At 39.1% G+C, this 17,786-nt stretch overlaps 1 protein-coding gene across 1 annotated transcript in view; it reads left to right on the plus strand.

Moving 5' to 3' along the window:
- Positions 1–17,786, plus strand: part of SWAP70 (switching B cell complex subunit SWAP70) — a 78,482-nt gene that overhangs the window by 36,421 nt on the left and 24,275 nt on the right. The window contains exon 3 of the mRNA XM_059931107.1: positions 4,610–4,783. Within this exon, the coding sequence (XP_059787090.1) occupies positions 4,610–4,783 (174 nt within the window). The remainder of the gene's footprint in view (positions 1–4,609; positions 4,784–17,786) is intronic.

Consider the following 17,786-nt stretch of genomic DNA (forward strand, 5'->3'; position numbering starts at 1 on the left):
GAGACTTCCCTGTTAGTACAGTGGTTAAGAATCCGCCTGCCAGTGCAGGGGACATGGGTTCGATCCCTGGTCCGGGAAGATCCCACATGCCGCGGAGCAACTAAGCCCTAGTGCCACAACTACTGAAGCCCACGCACCTAGAGTCCATGCTCCACAACAAGAGAAGCCACCATAATGAGAAGCCCGAGCACCGCAACGAAGAGTAGCCCCCGCTTGCTGCAACTAGAGAAAGCCTGCACGCAGCAATGAAGAACCAACACAGCCAAAAATAAATAAATAAATTTATTAAAAAAAAATTTTGTACAGTAAGGTATTTTGAGAGGGAGAGAGACATTCACATAACTTTTATTACAATATATTGTTTGTAATTGTTCTATTTTATTATTAATTATTGTTGTCAATCTCTTATTGTACCTAATTTATAAATTAAACTTTATCATAGATTTATATGTATAGGAAAAAACGTGTATATAGGGTTCAGTACTACCTGTGGTTTCAGGCATCTACTGGGGTCTTGGAATTTATCCCTTGTGGATAAGTGGAGACTCCTGGGTTGATCAAACCATCCTCTTACTGTTTCCTCACTCAGTTTTCATGTCTTTGTGGTTCTCCTACCACTTTGACCGTTCTTCCAGTCATAATTCCTCTTCCTCCTCTCGCTTTGTAAACGTGCACGAGTCCCTTGAGGTTCTGTTTTTGATTCCATCTGTTTTCTCACTTTACGTTTTCTCTCAGTGATCTCACTGAGCATTGTGGCTTCAGTCATTGTCGACATGCAGTTGATTCACAAATCTGCCTCTTCTGTTAGGTTACAGTTCCTTCCTTGAGTGTCTTTGGACACCTCCATCTAAATGTCTTCCCAGAACTGCAGGTTGAAGATTCGCATAATTGAACACCTGACTTTCTCCCTTGTTTTTGTCCTCTTCATGCTGTGGCCATCCCCAAACATGGTTGGTGTGCTGCTCCTGCCATGCCTTTGCTCATGGCATTTCCTTTCCTATCCTTTGGAGTACTTTTCCTTGTACTCTTCAATATACTTCAAGGTCTGCCTCAAATACCATCTTTTCTGCAAAGTACATGTAGGCTGCAGATGACCTGCTCGTTCTTTGCTCTAAACTTGGGAGTTTCCTACAGGCTATTTCTTAAAACTATAAAGCTCTTTGTGATTTTTGTCTGTGTTTGCTTTTCTAGCCATAAATCTAGCCACTCCCCCTCAGGAACTCAGTAATTCACCTCATGATCCACAGAGAATCACTTCTTGTTCCTCGGGGCAAGACTGTATGCTTTCATGCACATGTCATTTCCCCTGGTGGCATATCTTCCACTTAGTGCTTTTTAGGGGTGTGGGTGGATAGAGTTGATAGTAGTGGCCTTTCAAACTAGTCCTGTAGAGATGTCTTCCATCACATAGATAGACGTCCTCCATCTACTGAATTCTACAAGCAGTTTGGCATAGAGAAAAGAGACAGAATTTGAGCTTTGATTTTAAACCCTGGTTTTGATATTTACTAGCCATGTAAACTTGGTACTCAACTTTTCTGAACCTCTATTTCCTGATCTGTAAAATTGGGAGAGTATTTAACCTTATGGGGCCAATATAAAGTTTAAATAAGATACTGCATATAAAATGCCAAGCAACTTGGTTTTTTTTCTTCTGTTTTCTTACGATGGCTCGAACTAAACAAACTGCGCGTAAGTCCACCGGCGGTAAGGCGCCGCGCAAGCAGCTGGCCACCAAGGCGGCCCACAATTAAAAAAAAAAAAAAAAAAGGGCTTCCCTGGTGGCGCAGTGGTTGAGAATCTGCCTGCCAATGCAGTGGACACGGGTTCGAGCTCTGGTCTGGGAAGATCCCACATGCCGCGGAGCAACTAGGCCCGTGAGCCACAACTACTGAGCCTGCGCGTCTGGAGCCTGTGCTCCGCAACAGGAGAGGCCACGATAGTGAGAGGCCCGTGCACCATGATGAAGAGTGGCCCCCGCTTGCCACAACTAGAGAAAGCTCTCGCACAGAAACGAAGACCCAACACAGCCAAAAATAAATAAATTAATTAATTAATTAAAAAAAAAAAAAGCCAAGCATATGCTAAGTCCTCAGTAAATGGTGTTAAAAAAAAAATGAAAAGAGAAGAGAAGAAAAAAGAGAAGCAGCAGCTATTACTTTCCCTTCATGGGGTCATTTGTGTACGATGGGGGCGTGGGAAATGGTGTCAGACTGAGACAGGGTGCTCAAGGCAGAGCACAAAGGATATATCTTCTTACTTGTGGGGAACTGGTTTACTAATGACAAATTCTAGCTAGAGAATGAGAGAAACTTCTTCCTGCAGCCAACTAGTGACTTCTTCCTTACATTACACACAACACTTCATTCATCTTTCTCTAAAAAGAAATGCTTTGCTCATGTTGTCCTGTCACCTGCTCTGCCTCCTCCCATACATTTTCCATATTGTCCCCAATATGGCTTTTAAAATGCAGGTTGTATATGTTGTCCCCTCCCTCTCTTTCAGTACAGATAAATCCTGACTCCTTACTGTGAATTATAAGGCTCTTCGTGATCTGGTCTTGACCTACCTCTCTAGCCTAGTCTTTCACTGTGCCCCATGCAGTGGACATTTGTCATTTTTTCATCTGACCAGTATCAACTCTTTTCTTATGTCTGGGAAATTCCACAGTGTCTTGGTGGAGGACAGGACCTATCTCACATCTCAGATATTGAAAAGTTTAGATCCTCATTTTCCCTGCTCCCTGGCAGCTAGGGCATAGGAATGTGACCTGGTGGGACTTTGAATCTGCACTGAGGGACACAGAGGATCAAGGACTGGGTCAGTGGCAACAGTGATGGCCTCATGTTATATTGGCAGTCGTGTCTCCACCCGCTGGTACCATGAGTAGTTTCAATTGCAGTTCTGACTGCCTAGCCTAGATTGGTAACAGCTTAGTTTCATAGTCTAGATTTTTCAGCCCTTGTGTTGGATCTTTGAGGTTACCCATTGCTTTTCCAATAAATTCCTTATCTGTTTAAAGGAACTCAAGATCATTTCTCTTATTTGCACTTATAAAGAGCCTTGACTCATACCGCCCTCTAGTACCAAGTGCCCCATTCACATTAACCTTTCTGCGGTTCTTCCAAACTAACCATGGTTGTTTCTACCTCTGGGCTTTCTCACATTCTGTTCTACCTGAAACACTCTTTACCTCATTCTCAAATTGTTTTGACTCTTGGTGGTCCTTTAGGACTCAGCTCTGTTATGTCACTTTTTCTGCAAAACTTCCCCCAATTCTTAAGATTGGGTTAGCTTCTCAGTGTTCCCACAGAATCCTCTGCTTACCTCTATATAATACTTATCACACTATATTGTAATTGCCTTGACATCCCTTGGAGACATGGGCTAGTAGTATATTCAGTATCTTTGCATTGTCCCTGGCAGATAATAATTACTATCTAAATTTTATCTGTTGAATGAGTGAAAAACTATTGAATTATGCACTGTTATGTTAAAATTTGTCTATTTGCATGTCTGTTTTTCCTAATAAACTGTGACTATTCTAAGAGCAGCGGCCAAGTTCTTCTTCACCTTTATATCCTTAATTTGTAGCATAGTATTTGGCTCATAGTAGACACTGAGAGAATGTTGAATGCATAACTGAATGACTGAGTGGCAGGGCTGTCTTTTTAGAATTTCAGTTCAACAGTTTTTCCCAAGAGAAAGTATCTTCTTTGACCATATAGGTAAAGATGAGATATCTGCATGTGGCTCATATTGAGTAATTGACATTCTCAACTTCTCTGTATCAGGATTGGTAATCTGTTTAGAAGATAATGTTTATACATGAAAAAAAACCTATTTGACAAGCCAGTATTTTATGTGCCGACTGAGTGATATGGGCAGATGTTGCTTCAGTGTCAGGCTCAATATAACATTCTTTTTTTTTCTTAATATTTATTTATTTTGGCTGTGCCGGGTCTTAGTTGTGGCTCATGGGATCTTCGTTGTGGCATGTTTAGTTGCGGCCTGCGTGTGGAATCTAGTTCCCTGACCAGGGATCGAACCCGGGCCCCCTGCATTGGGAGCACAGAGTGTTACCCACTGGACCACCAGGGAAGTCCCTCAATATAACATTCTTTTTTTTTTTTAAATAAATTTATTTATTTATTTTTTTGGCTGTGTTGGGTCTTCGTTTCTGTGCGAGGACTTTCTCTAGTTGCGGCGAGCGGGGGCCACTCTTCATCACGGTGCGTGGGCCTCTCACTATCGCGACCTCTTGTTGCAGAGCACAGGCTTCAGACGCGCAGGCTCAGTAGTTGTGGCTCACAGGCCCAGCTGCTCTGCAGCATGTGGGATCTTCCCAGACCAGGGCTCGAACCCGTGTTCCCTGCATTGGCAGGCGGACTCTCAACCACTGCACCACCAGGGAAGCCCCCCTCAATATAACATTCTTAATCGAGCCTTTGAAAGTGTGGTACCTAAGCAACTACTTAGGAAATGGTTATTGGTTAATTGGATTGATTAAAATAGAAGCCTGTAGTAGGTTTTGTCTTTCTGTTTTACTTGGTTTACATGCTGCTTATTTTGGACTGGTTCATTGGAATTTTTCCTCGTTCCTTTTTAGGTCCAAGACAACTTTGACAAGATTGAATTCAATAGGATGTGTTGGACCCTCTGTGTCAAAAAAAACCTTGCAAAGAGTCTCCTGCTCATTACAGAAGACGATGCATTTAAAGTATGGGTTATTTTCAACTTTTTATCTGAGGACAAGTACCCGCTAATTATTGTGCCAGAAGAGGTAAGTGTGGCTCTGGGAAGTTTTACAGGGCCATCTTAGTATTTAATAGATCTAACTTGGAAGTATTTGTGTTATTTCAGTGTAGACATGGAAGGAGATCCTGTACTAGTGTTTTTGGATCAGAGGCAAAAAAGCCTGGATCCAAAAAAGTCCAAAACTTAGTGATTTAGGGTCATGCAATAACCATGGAGATTTGCACACAGGGTGGGACTCTTCCTCTCTAAACTGCTATAATTATAGACAAATCCATCCTCATGTTCAAAGAGTCTTTATTCAGTACAAGTCACAACATAATTTTCTGTCTACTTACATATTGGCAAAACCATAAGAAATGGCTGAGTGATGCTATATGGGAAACACGTAGGATCCAGAATGTTGTTCCCAAGGCTGATTTATGTGAGGAAATAACTATTCTTGTTTCAAAGTCAAGGATGGAGACTTTTTTTTTATTTTTAAATTTATTTTATTTATTTATTTTTGGCTATGTTGGTTCTTCGTTGCGGTGCACGGGCTTCTCACTGAGGTGGCTTCTTTTGTTGCGGAGCACAGGCTCTAGGCACGCGGGCTTCAGTAGTTGTGGTGCACAGGCTTAGTTCCTCCGTGGCATGTGGGATCTTCCCGGACCAGGGCTTGAACCCGTGTCCCCTGCATTGGCAGGTGGATTCTTAACCACTGAGCCACCAGGGAAGCCCAAGGATGGAGACTTTTGTAAAACCATACTTTCTAAAGGACATTTGCTTGTTTTGTTCTGGGTTATTTTCCCTGAGCTTCCAAGGGGCGGGGGGATGGGGGGGGGACAGGGGGAATACAGGAGTAAGGATTCTGTGCTCTCTTACTGCCCTAAAAAATGATCCATGTAATACATGCTTATTACAGTAGTAAATTTAGAAAAGACTAATAATATGCAGATTAATCAACTATAGTCCTCCCCTTAAAAAAAGTCATTTGCAATCCCCTAACCTTTGGACAAATGATTTAACCTCTTGAGTTTTAATTTCCTCATCTATAAAATGGGGCTCATAAAAATGTTTATTCTAAGGGTTGTGAAGCTCTGTATTTAAAGGACTTAGTTCAGTAAGTGAAATTAGTCAGAGAATGAGGAATACTGTATGATTTTATGCATATATGGAATATAAACAAACAAAATAATCGAACAAACCAAACCAAACAAAAACATGTAGATACAGGGAACAGAATAGTGGCAACCAGAGGGGAAGTGGGGTTGGGAAGGTTGAAAGGGATACAGAGGGTCAACTTTTTGGAAACTAAGTTTTTGGTGGTGAGCACACTATAGTGCATGTAGCAGTAGACATACAGTGTTGTATACATGAAACTTATATAATGTTATGAACCAATGTTACCTCAATAAAAAATCTAAAATTAAAAAAAAAAATTAAATTGCGACTAGGGGGAAAAAATAAATGACTTAGCTCAGTGCCTGGCACGTGATATGTACTCAGTAAATGTTAGCTCCTATGACTAATATTATTGCATACATTTTTGCACACTAGGATAAATTTCCAGCAGTGGAATTCTAAGTCCTAAAAAATGCCCACTTTCAGGGTATGAGATGAACGAAGCAGAATTGCCCTTCAGAAAGGCTGTACCATTTATATATCTACAGTAGTGATTGAGGGTGCCCATTATTATCCATCCTGCCAGCATGAGTCTAGTCTGTGATTTATTTGTATGATTCATGTTCATATTAGGAAAATCTGTTTAAAAGTTCACACTGCAATATTTTATTTCAAGTCAGCAAGGATTTATCGACTGGCAACAGTAAATGAGGCAATAAGAGGAATACAAAGTGAAAAAGAAGACTTCCTGCCTTCAAGGAATATGCAGTCTGCTCAAGGAAAAGAAAAAAATCAAGAGTAATTCAAAGCAAAATAAACTACCTGTTATAAGAGAGATGCAAATGCCATGCAAATACAGAGAAGGGAACGATTTATTCCAGCTTGAGGGAGGTCAGGGATCAGGGAAGGCTTTTTAAGAGAGGCAGTATAATGTAGTGGTTAAAAGCAGGGTCTTAAACTTTTTCAGTAAAGGGCCAGACAGAAAATATTTGAGGTTTTGTGGGCTTCCTGGGCCATATTGTCTCTGTTGTAGCTACTCAACTCTGCTGTTAATAGCGTGAAAGCAGCCACAAGACAATATGTTCCTGTGCTTTAATAAAACTTTTACTTATGGATGTTGAAATTTGAGTTTCATATAATTTTAATGGACCATGAAGTATTATTATTCTTTTGATTTTACCCCCTCCAACTGCTGAAAAATGTAAAAACGGTTCTTGGAGCAAGGGTGTATAAAAACAGGCTGAGAGCCAGATTTGGCAGCTGGGGTAGATTTGACTCATGGGCTGTAATTTGGTGTTCCTTGGTTAAGAGCAGGAGTCTGGAGTCAGATTTCTTGGATTTGAATTCTGGCTTCATCACTGCTCACTAGCTGTGTGGCCTTGGGCAATTTACTTCATCAGTTTTTGCTGCAGTTTCCTCAACTGTAAAATAAGGCTGATGCTAGTATCTGCCTCCTAACTGCTCTTGTGAATATCACATGAGAAGACTGCCTGGCCCTTAGAAAGTACTCATTAAATGTTACTTATTATATTTAGTGGGAAAGTAGCATTTATGCTGAGCCTTAAAAGACGGAAGAATTTTGACTAATGGAGAAGGGAGAGGAGAAGACTTCCGGTTGGAGGGAACAGTGGGCAAGGTTATACGAGGCAGGAAAGGAAAGGAAGGGCATGTCGGAGATGAGTGAGGTATCCAGCTTGACTGAATTGCCAGTCTTTGAAACAGCTGGATTGACTGATTTACGCCAAAAAGGGAATTTTAAAAAGGATGTTGGGTAGCTTACAGAATGGCTATGATGGCTGAAAAACCAGGTGTGGAGGCTATGCAGTGAGGAACCACAGGGAAAATGCGTGTTGCACCACGGAACACCTCTGGCCCTGCACACTGGGTGCTGTCCAGGAGCTCAAATCTTCCTGCAAGTAACTGTTCTTGCTACCATGGAGAGTTTTCTGTGCCTATTTCTCAATCACAGTCAGGGCATGATGCATCTAACTGTTATGACCTAGGTCACATGCCATGAGCTAGCTGCAAAGGAGGCCTGGAGAGTGTCCAATTGTGTTTTTAGCTTCCATATTGGGAATTCCCCAGACATAAGAAGGGGGTTAGGTGCTGGGCAGTCAAAAAGAATGACATGCCCTTTCTAACTAGAACATGATGGCTGTACAGAGATAGAGACAAGTTTCAGGTCTGGGCGACTGGGAGGTAATATAGTACAGTTGTTTAAAGCATGGTCTTTCAAATCAGACTGCCTGGTTTAAATCCCTACTTGACCACTTTTTAGTTCTGTGACTGTGAACAGATTACTTAATCTCCCTGTTTGGGTTTCCCCATCTGGAAAATGGGGATCACTACTTCCTTCACTGGACTCTTGTGAGGACTGATAGTTGATGTATGTGAAGCATTTAACTTAATGTCTGGCTCCATGATAAATGCTCACTAAATTGTGTGTGTGTGTGTGTGTGTGTGTGTGTGTATGAATGAAAGGGTGATGAACAAATTGGGGATATGATGTATGATGATGGGTTTGGTACATTTGGCATTTTGAGTGGATCATCCTTGTGGAGCTGTCCTGTTTGAACTGAAAGAGTACGTTTAGAGCTGTGAGAGGCCAGGGCTGGAGACAGAGACAGGGAAGCCATGGGAGTAGGTTAGATCAGGGAGGAAGAGACAGTAGTGGGAGAAGCGAGGGCTGAAGACAGAACCTTGGGCCCATTTCTGTAGCAGGGGGAGGAAGTAGATTTGGTAAAGGAAGCAGAATTGGATAATCTGTGAGGTTGGTGGAGAACTGGGAGAGTGTTGAGTCATGGGTGCCAAAGAAAGAAAAAGTTCTAAGAAGCAGAAAAGTAGTTCCTAGCATTAGATTCTATAGAAAAATTAGAGGGTAATGAGTGAGAAGTTGCCCTTGGATTTAACAATTAGGTGGTCATTGGTAAGCAAGGAAAAGGCAGTTTCACTGTAGCGGTGGGGACAGTTTCTTAGTGCTTAGTAATAATAATAATAATGTAATTGTGCACGTATGTGAAAGGGGAAATAAAAAATAAAACATGCTATGGAATTTTTGTCCACAAAAATTTTCTTAATACAGAAACATATAGAAGGGAATAGAATGTTGATAGATGTAGAAAAAGATATGCTAATGGTATTTTTAAAACCTAGCTGCTGCTTAGGGAGAGTGGGAGGGAGACGCAAGAGGGAGGGAATTTGGGATTATATGTATACATATAGCTGATTCCCTTTGTTATATAGCAGAAACTAACACAACATTGTAAAGCAATTATACTCCAATAAAGATGTTAAAAAAAACAACTATATTACAACAGTGACTATAAGGAAATCTTTCAAAAAAAGAAAAAAGAAAAACCTAGCTGCTGCTTGGATGAATTGTGCTAATAAATCCCCAGTATTGTCTTTTAAGACATTTTGTAGTTACACTTAGTGTTCTAAATTTATTTGCGTTTTCTTTAGAACTGGAGATGTGGTGGGTCTCTTACCTGTGATCTTTCGGTTCTTTCCATCCCTAAAATATTCACGGTGGACTTGAAAGTGGCTTTGTCCTGATTTCAGAATTAGAAATTAGTTTGTAAGGAGACTTACCATATTCCTCAAAGCAGCTCTTACTTGATGTGGAGGACTTGTCATTAGCTTTAGATTATCACTGAGTCACAGGCTATGGAGGGAGCCAGTCAGTATCAGCTTCCTGACTGCTCTGCCTATGACACTCAAAAGATTTATGCTCGGGACTTCCCTGGTGGCGCAGTGGTTAAGAATCTGCCGACCAAGGCGGGGGCATGGGTTCGAGCCCTGGTGCGGGAAGATCCCACATGCCGCGGAGCAACTAAGCCCGTGCGCCATGACTACTGAGCCTGTGCTCTAGAGCCCACATGCCACAACTACTGAAGCCCGCACACCTAGAGCCCGTGCGCCACAACAAGAGAAGCCACCGCAACGAGAAGTCCACGCACCACAACGAAGAGTAGCCCCCGCTGGCCACAACTAAAGAAAGCCCGCACGCAGCAACGAAAACCCAACGCAGCCAAAAATAAATAAATAAATAAATTTATTAAAAAAAAAAAAAAGGGCTTCCCTGGTGGCGCAGTGGTTGAGAGTCTGCCTGCCAATGCAGGGAACACGGGTTCGAGCCCTGGTCTGGGAGGATCCCACATGCTGCGGAGCGACTAGGCCCGTGAGCCACAATTGCTGAGCCTGCGCGTCTGGAGCCTGTGCTCCGCGGCAAGAGAGGCCGCGATAGTGAGAGGCCCACGCACTGTGATGAAGAGTGGCCCCCACTTGCCGCAACTGGAGAAAGCCCTCGCACAGAAACGAAGACCCAACACAGCCACAACTAAATAAATAAATAATTTTAAAAAAAAGAAGCTTAAAAAAAAAAGATTTCTGCTCTAGGTGGCCGAAAAACTGGGACCTACATAAGACTTGATGTGGGCCATGACTTTATTTTTATGCACCCAGAGCCCAGCCAAGACTTCACTGCTTGCTTGCCTTCCTCTCTGCAGGCTGACAGGAATGTCTTCCTCCTCTCCTAAACAAGTTAATCTTATTTGAGACGGGAATGGCCTCTTTTTGACTTGTCAGGATAGTCAAGTAGCATACCTTGTCATGTCATTGTTTGGACTTAACTCTGTTGTTTTGATGTCCTTAGCTCCCTCAGCATTCTTCTGATTAGAAGTAGAAATAGAGTTAGTTTTACAGATTATTCCTCTGTGGCCAGGAGTACTTGTGGGGGGAAAGAAGGGATCATTAAAACAGATTTATGTAGAACTGCTTTGTCTGGCTGCTGAACCGGCCCCCTAAGGTTTAAAATATGGCCTTGTATTTATTGAGCTCCTAGCACATCTCCTGGCCTTTGCCAAGCACTGCAAATTCAGTTGCACAGTTTATGAAAAACAGTAGAGTCATTTCTTAAGGTGCCCATTCTCTGTTAGATTTTGTTTCCTTCCTAAGTACTTTAATAGCGTTAAAAAAACCTATATTTTGAATGAGTTTTAGACTTACAGATTTTAATAAAATTAGGTATGAAAATGTACATTTAAGAATAAATTTTGAAGTATAATGTCTTAATTTGTCATGAATGAGTTTGATTTGTATTATTACAAACAGTTTTTAGGCTTTATAAATTTAAAGTAATTTTTGTGTTTCCAGTAAGTCATTTACCATAATGATGGTTTGCATTTTAAGTCCAAAATATTTTTAAGTCTCAAGATTTAATTCTCCAGCTTCGATAAATACTATATGAGATATAAGTAACAGTGGTAGTTACATGAATAACCTAAGTGGGGTTAGTTTGCTTTTGACTCAGTTTCCCATCACCCAGAATATCAATCAATATCAAGAATATTGAATAAATTAAGTGAAAGTGACTTAGTACCAAAAGTCAAGAAATTGCATGTCTCCATTTGAGATGGTTCTGTAATTTTTGTCAAATTATGTTCATGGAAATGTGTGTCTGTAAAGTATAGTTTTTACATTAGTATTCATTTCCCACAGAGCCAAGAACAAAACAGGATGTTTGTTGCTTATTTGGAAGAATTGCCTTCTTGCAATTAAATATTAAACCTGAAATAGTTTTAAGAGATCCTTTATTAAGAAATAAAATCTGAATTGTTATTAAGTTAATAAAGGCCCTCTTCAATGATTACAGGGAAACAACTTCTAACAAATAAACTTTGGAGCCAGAGGCCTCAGAAATCACATGCAGCTTGAACGTTTATTCTTTGTTATTTTTGGTGCAACTTGCCTTGGGAGGAGGAAGTAAGCTGCTTCCTGAAACTGAATGAGCTCTTAGAATTGATGCAGTCCATTCAGACTAACACAGCAGTACGTGATTTATTATTTAGTATCGTGGAATAGTTACTGAGAATGGGAATGTTTGTCTCTCCTTGGCCCAATATAATGAACTAAGAGGTCCTTAAGTTATTTGGTTATGTTAAGTATATGACTGTGTTGAAAGCCAACAGGAACTGAATCTAGATTAGTTGCCTGGAACAGTCACTGGGAATGCAGAGCAGATGCTGGGTGCTGATGACAAACTCTGGAGGGTTGGGGGAGGGCACCTTCAGAAAGGTTCAGGATGAACCTGGGAAGCTGCCTCTAGAGCTGAGTTTGCTGCTAACAGGAAACAATGTTAAAGACATTCCAATATACATGAGGAATTGAAGCTCAGAGTGTGAGGGGCACGGGTTCATTCACAGTGGTAGGTGAGGAAAAGCTAAGCCTGTTTCTTGACTTGTCATGCCCACTTTTTGTTATCCTGTCCATGCATGTGGCCACACCCATGGCCTCACTACCAACAACTTCCAGTAGTGCCTGTACAACCTTTATCCCAAGTTGTGATCAGGCAGCATGGGCCCTCTTTTTGCTGCCTTAGGGAGATAGAATTTCTGTGCATGGTAACACCTCTAAGTTATTTTACTTTGGTCAATTATTTATATAATTGACTTTTTCTCTCTTGTGTCTTATTGCCTTTAAGCTTTTTTCCTTCTTCTCTTTTCTGTCCTGTTCTCTCCTTCCCTTTTCCCTTTCTTTTCTTCTTAATAATTTTCTTTTTCTCCTTTCCACTGCCTATCCCTATTACTTCTGTTTAAAAGCCAAGAAAATAATATCTGATAAGCTAAAGAGCAGATGATACATCTTCAGCAAGAGAAAGGAAAGACCTAAGTGTGTTTTTTTCCAGCAAGTAAACATTTGTTGAATACCTACTGTATGCTAGATTTAGGGTATTAGATAATCTGCATACAAGAGGAGCTTATAATATCTCATCAAATTACAGTAGAACTCTTGATATTTTTTGACCTTGTGATATTTTGCGAATGTATATTTCTTTGCAAACATGTTTTTCCTATTGTTGGCATTCTTTTTCTGTTAAAGTATGTTATTTCACAAACGACATTATAATCATTATTGGAAGTGCAAAGAAGAGAAAGAAAAAATTAATTCACAATCCTATCTGTAACAAATTAGGCTCTAATATTTTGCTCTAGTATTTTTCAAAATATTTATATAACCTTTGTGCAGTGGAAATCATGGGTAAATTTAATTTTGCATTCTTCCTCACTTAATGTTATTTCATAAATGCTTTCTTAAATGTAATTTTATTTTTTCTGTTTTTTAAAAATTTAATTTTATTTATTTATTTTTTATACAACAGGTTCTTATTAGTTATCTGATTTATACATATTAGTGTATACATGTCAATCCCAATCTCCCAGTTGATCCCCCCCATCCCCCCCACTTTCCCCCCTTGGTGTCCATACATTTGTTCTCTACATCTGTGTCTCTATTTCTGCCTTGCAAATTGGTTCATCTGTACCATTTTTCTAGATTCCACATATATGCATTAATATACGATATTTGTTTTTCTCTTTCTGACTTACTTCTCTGTGTAGGACAGTCTCTAGGTCCATCCACGTCTCTACAAATGACCCAGTTTCGTTCCTTTTTTATGGCTGAGTAATATTCCATTGTATATATGTACCATATCTTCTTTACCCATTTGTCTGTCAGTGGGCATTTAGGATGCTTCCATGACCTGGCTATTGTAAATAGTGCTGCAATGAACATTGGGATGCATGTGTCTTTTTTTTGTTTGTTTGTTTATTGAAACAGAAAGTCACAAAAATTATAATCATCCTCATCAGTTCACTCAGTCCCATGTAATTAATTTTTTTTTCATCTTGATCTTTTGTTAGCGCTTTTATGAATTCATCAGTTTTCCATTAGAGTTCTGAAAATGCTTATTCATTCAGTTCAGCAGCATAGTCAGTTACCAGAAACCTGTACTTGTCAGAGTCTTTTCCATGAATTCCTTGAAGATGAAACCCTTGTATAGGAACATATTTGCAAAAGCATCAGAGTACACCCAGAACTGTCTGTAAATGACAAAAGACTTAAAAATGACCATGGTTAAAGATTTGATGAAAGTTCATAATAATGCAATTGACTAGGAAATTTAGTTATTTCTGAGATATACATTTTAAAGTAATAACTGGAATTATGACTTATAACATTATACCAGAACATATAAGATTTTTAGAAATTTCATGTAATGAAATTTTTAGAAATTTCATGTAATGAAATTTTTAGAAATTTCATGTCTGAAACATTTATATTAACATATTTCCATACAAATAACCCAAAGAAAGTTTAGTATTAGTTGTTTTGTTTGTTTGTTTGTTTATACTGCAGGTTCTTATTAGTCATCAATTTTATACACATCAGTGTATACATGTCAATCCCAATCGCCCCATTCAGCACACCACCATCCCTACCCCACCACGGTTTTCTCCCCTTGCTGTCCATATGTCCGTCCTCTACATCTCTGTCTCAACTTCTGCCCTGCAAACCGGCTCATCTGTACCATTTTTCTAGATTCCACATACATGCATTAATATACGATATTTGCTTTTCTCTTTCTGACTTACTTCACTTTGTATGACAGTCTCTAGATCCGTCCACGTCTCAACAAATGACTCAATTTCGTTCCTTTTTATGGCTGAGTAATATTCCATTGTATATATGTACCACATCTTCTTTATCCATTCGTCTGTTGATGGGCATTTAGGTTGCTTCCATGACCTGCCTATTGTAAATAGTGCTTCAGTGAACATTGGGGTGCATGTGTCTTTTTGAATTATAGTTTTCTCTGGGTATATACGCAGTAGTGGGATTGCTGGATCATATGGTAATTCTATTTTTAGTTTCTTAAGGGACCTCCATACTGTTCTCCTTAGTGGCTGTATCAATTTACATTCCCACCAACAGTGCAAGAGGGTTCCCTTTTCTCCGCACCCTCTCCAGCATTTGTTGTTTGTAGATTTTCTGATGATGCCCATTCTAACTGGTGTGAGGTGATACCTCATTGTAGTTTTGATTTGCATTTCTCTAATAATTAGTGATGTTGAGCAGCTTTTCTGCCCATTTTTGGATTGGGTTGTTTGTTTCTTTAATATTGAGCTGCATGAGCTGTTTATATATTTTGGAGATTAATCCTTTGTTGATTCATTTGCAAATATTTTCTCCCATTCTGAGGGTTTTCTTTTCATCTTGTTTATGGTTTCCTTTGCTGTGCAAAAGCTTTTAAGTTTCATTAGGTCCCATTTGTTTATTTTTGTTTTTATTTCCATTACTCTAGGAATGGATCAAAAAAGATCTTGCTGTGATTTATGTCAAAGAGTGTTCTTCCTATGTTTTCCTCTAAGAGTTTTATAGTGTCCGGTCTTACATTTAGGTCTCTAATCCATTTTGAGTTTATTTTTGTGTATGGTGTTAGGGAGTATTCTAATTTCATTCTTTTACAGGTAGCTGTCCAGTTTTCCCAGCACCACTTATTGAAGAGACTGTCTTTTCTCCATTGTATATCCTTGCCTCCTTTGTCATAGATTAGTTGACCATAGGTGCGTGGGTTTATCTCTGGGCTTTCCATCTTGTTCCATTGATCTATGTTTCTGTTTTTGTGCCAGTACCATATTGTTTTGATTACTGTAGCTTTGTAGTATAGTCTGAAGTCAGGGAGTCTGATTCCTCCAGCTCCATTTTTTTCCCTCAAGACTGCTTTGGCTATTCAGGGTCTTTTGTGTCTCCATACAAATTTTAAAATGAATTGTTCTAGAAAAATGCCATTGGTAATTTGATAGGGATTGCATTGAATCTGTAGATTGCTTTGGGTAGTATAGTCATTTTCACAATATTGATTCTTCCAATCCAAGAACATGGTATATCTCTCCATCTGTTTGTATCATCTTTAATCTCTTTCATCAATGTCTTATAGTTTTCTGCATACAGGTCTTTTGTCTCCCTAGGTAGGTTTATTCTTAGGTATTTTATTCTTTTTGTTACAATGGTAAATGGGAGTGTTTCCATAATTTCTCTTTCAGATTTTTCATCATTAGTGTGTAGGAATGCAAGAGATTTCTGTGCATTAATTTTGTATCCTGTAACTTTACCAAATTCATTGATTAGCTCTAGTAGTTTTCTGGTGGCATTTTTAGGATCCTCTATGTATAGTATCATGTCATCTGCAAAACAGTGACAGTTTTACTTCTTCTTTTCCAATTTGTATTCCTTTTATTTCTTTTTCTTCTCTGATTGCTGTAGCTAGGACTTCCAAAACTATGTTGAATAATAGTGGTGAGAGTGGACATCCTTGTCTCGTTCCTGATCTTAGAGGAAATGCTTTCAGTTTTTCACCATTGAGAATGATGTTTGCTGTGGGTTTGTCATATATGGCCTTTATTATGTTGAGGTAGTTTCCCTCTATGCCCACTTTCTGCAGAGTTTTTATCATAAATGGGTGTTGAATTTTGTCAAAAACTTTTTCTGCATCTATTGAGATGATCATATGGTTTTTATTCTTCAATTTGTTAATATGGTGTATCACATTGATTGATTTGCGTATATTGAAGAATCCTTGCATCCCTGGGATAAAGCCCACTTGATCATGGTGTATGATCCTTTTAACGTTGGATTCTGTTTGCTAGTATTTTGTTGAGGATTTTTGCATCGATATTCATCAGTGATATTGGTCTGTAATTTTCTTTTTTTGTAGTATCTCTGTCTGGTTTTGGTATCAGGGTGATGGTGGCCTCATAGAATGAGTTTGGGAGTGTTCCTTCCTCTGCAATTTTTTGGAAGACTTTGAGAAGGATGGGTGTTATCTCTTCTCTAAATGTTTGATAGAATTCACCTGTGAAGCCATCTGGTCCTGGACTTCTGTTTGTTGGAAGATTTTTAATCACAGTTTTGATTTCATTACTTGTGATTGGTCTGTTCATATTTTCTGTTTCTTCCTGGTTCAGTCTTGGAAGGTTATACCTTTCTAAGAATTTGTCCATTTCTTCCAGGTTGTCCGTTTTATTGGCATAGAGTTGCTTGTAGTAGTCTCTTAGGATGCTTTGTATTTCTGCGGTGTCCGTTGTAACTTCTCCTTTTTCATTTCTAATTTTATTGATTTGAGTCCTCCCCCTCTTTTTCTTGATGAGTCTGACTAATGGTCTATCAAATTTGTTTATCTTCTCAAAGAACCACCTTTTAGTTTTATTGATCTTTGCTATTGTTTCTTTGTTTCTATTTCATTTATTTCTGCTCTGATCTTTATGATTTCTTTCCTTCTGCTAACTTTGGGTTTTGTTTGTTCTTCTTTCTCTAGTTCCTTTAGGTGTAAGGTTAGGTTGTTTATTTGAGATTTTTCTTGTTTCTTGAGGTAGAATTGTATTGCTGTAAACTTCCCTCTTAGAACTGCTTTTGCTGCATCCCATAGGTTTTGGATCGTCGTGTTTTTGTTGTCATTTGTCTCTAGGTATTTTTTGATTTCCTCTTTGATTTCTTCAGTGATCTCTTGGCTATTTAGTAACTTATTTTTAGCCTCCATGTGTTTGTGTTTTTTACCTTTTTTTCCCCTGTAATTGATTTCTCATCTCATAGCATTGTCGTCAGAAAAGATGCTTGATATGATTTCAATTTTCTTAAATTTACCGAGGCTTGACTTGTGACCCAAGATGTGATCTATCCTGGGGAATGTTCCATGTGCACTTGAGAAGCAAGTGTAATCTGCTGTTTTTGGATGGAATGTCCTATAAATGTCAATTAAATCTATCTGGTCTCTTGTGTCATTTAAAGCTTGTGTTTCCTTATTAATTTTCTGTCTGGATGATCTGCCCATTAGTGTAAGTGTGGTGTTAAAGTCCCCTACTATTATTGTGTTACTGTTGATTTCCTCTTTTATAGCTGTTAGCATTTGCCTTATGTATTGAGGTCCTCCTATGTTGGGTGCATTTATATTTATAATTGTTATATTTTCTTCTTGGATTGATCCCTTGATCATTATGTGGTGTCCTTCCTTGTCTCTTGTAACATTCTTTTTTAAAGTCTATTTTATCTGATATGAGTATTGCTACTCCAGCTTTCTCTTGATTTCCATT

The sequence above is a fragment of the Balaenoptera ricei genome, chromosome 8 (genome assembly GCF_028023285.1).
Source record: "Balaenoptera ricei isolate mBalRic1 chromosome 8, mBalRic1.hap2, whole genome shotgun sequence".
Taxonomy (NCBI): domain Eukaryota; kingdom Metazoa; phylum Chordata; class Mammalia; order Artiodactyla; family Balaenopteridae; genus Balaenoptera; species Balaenoptera ricei.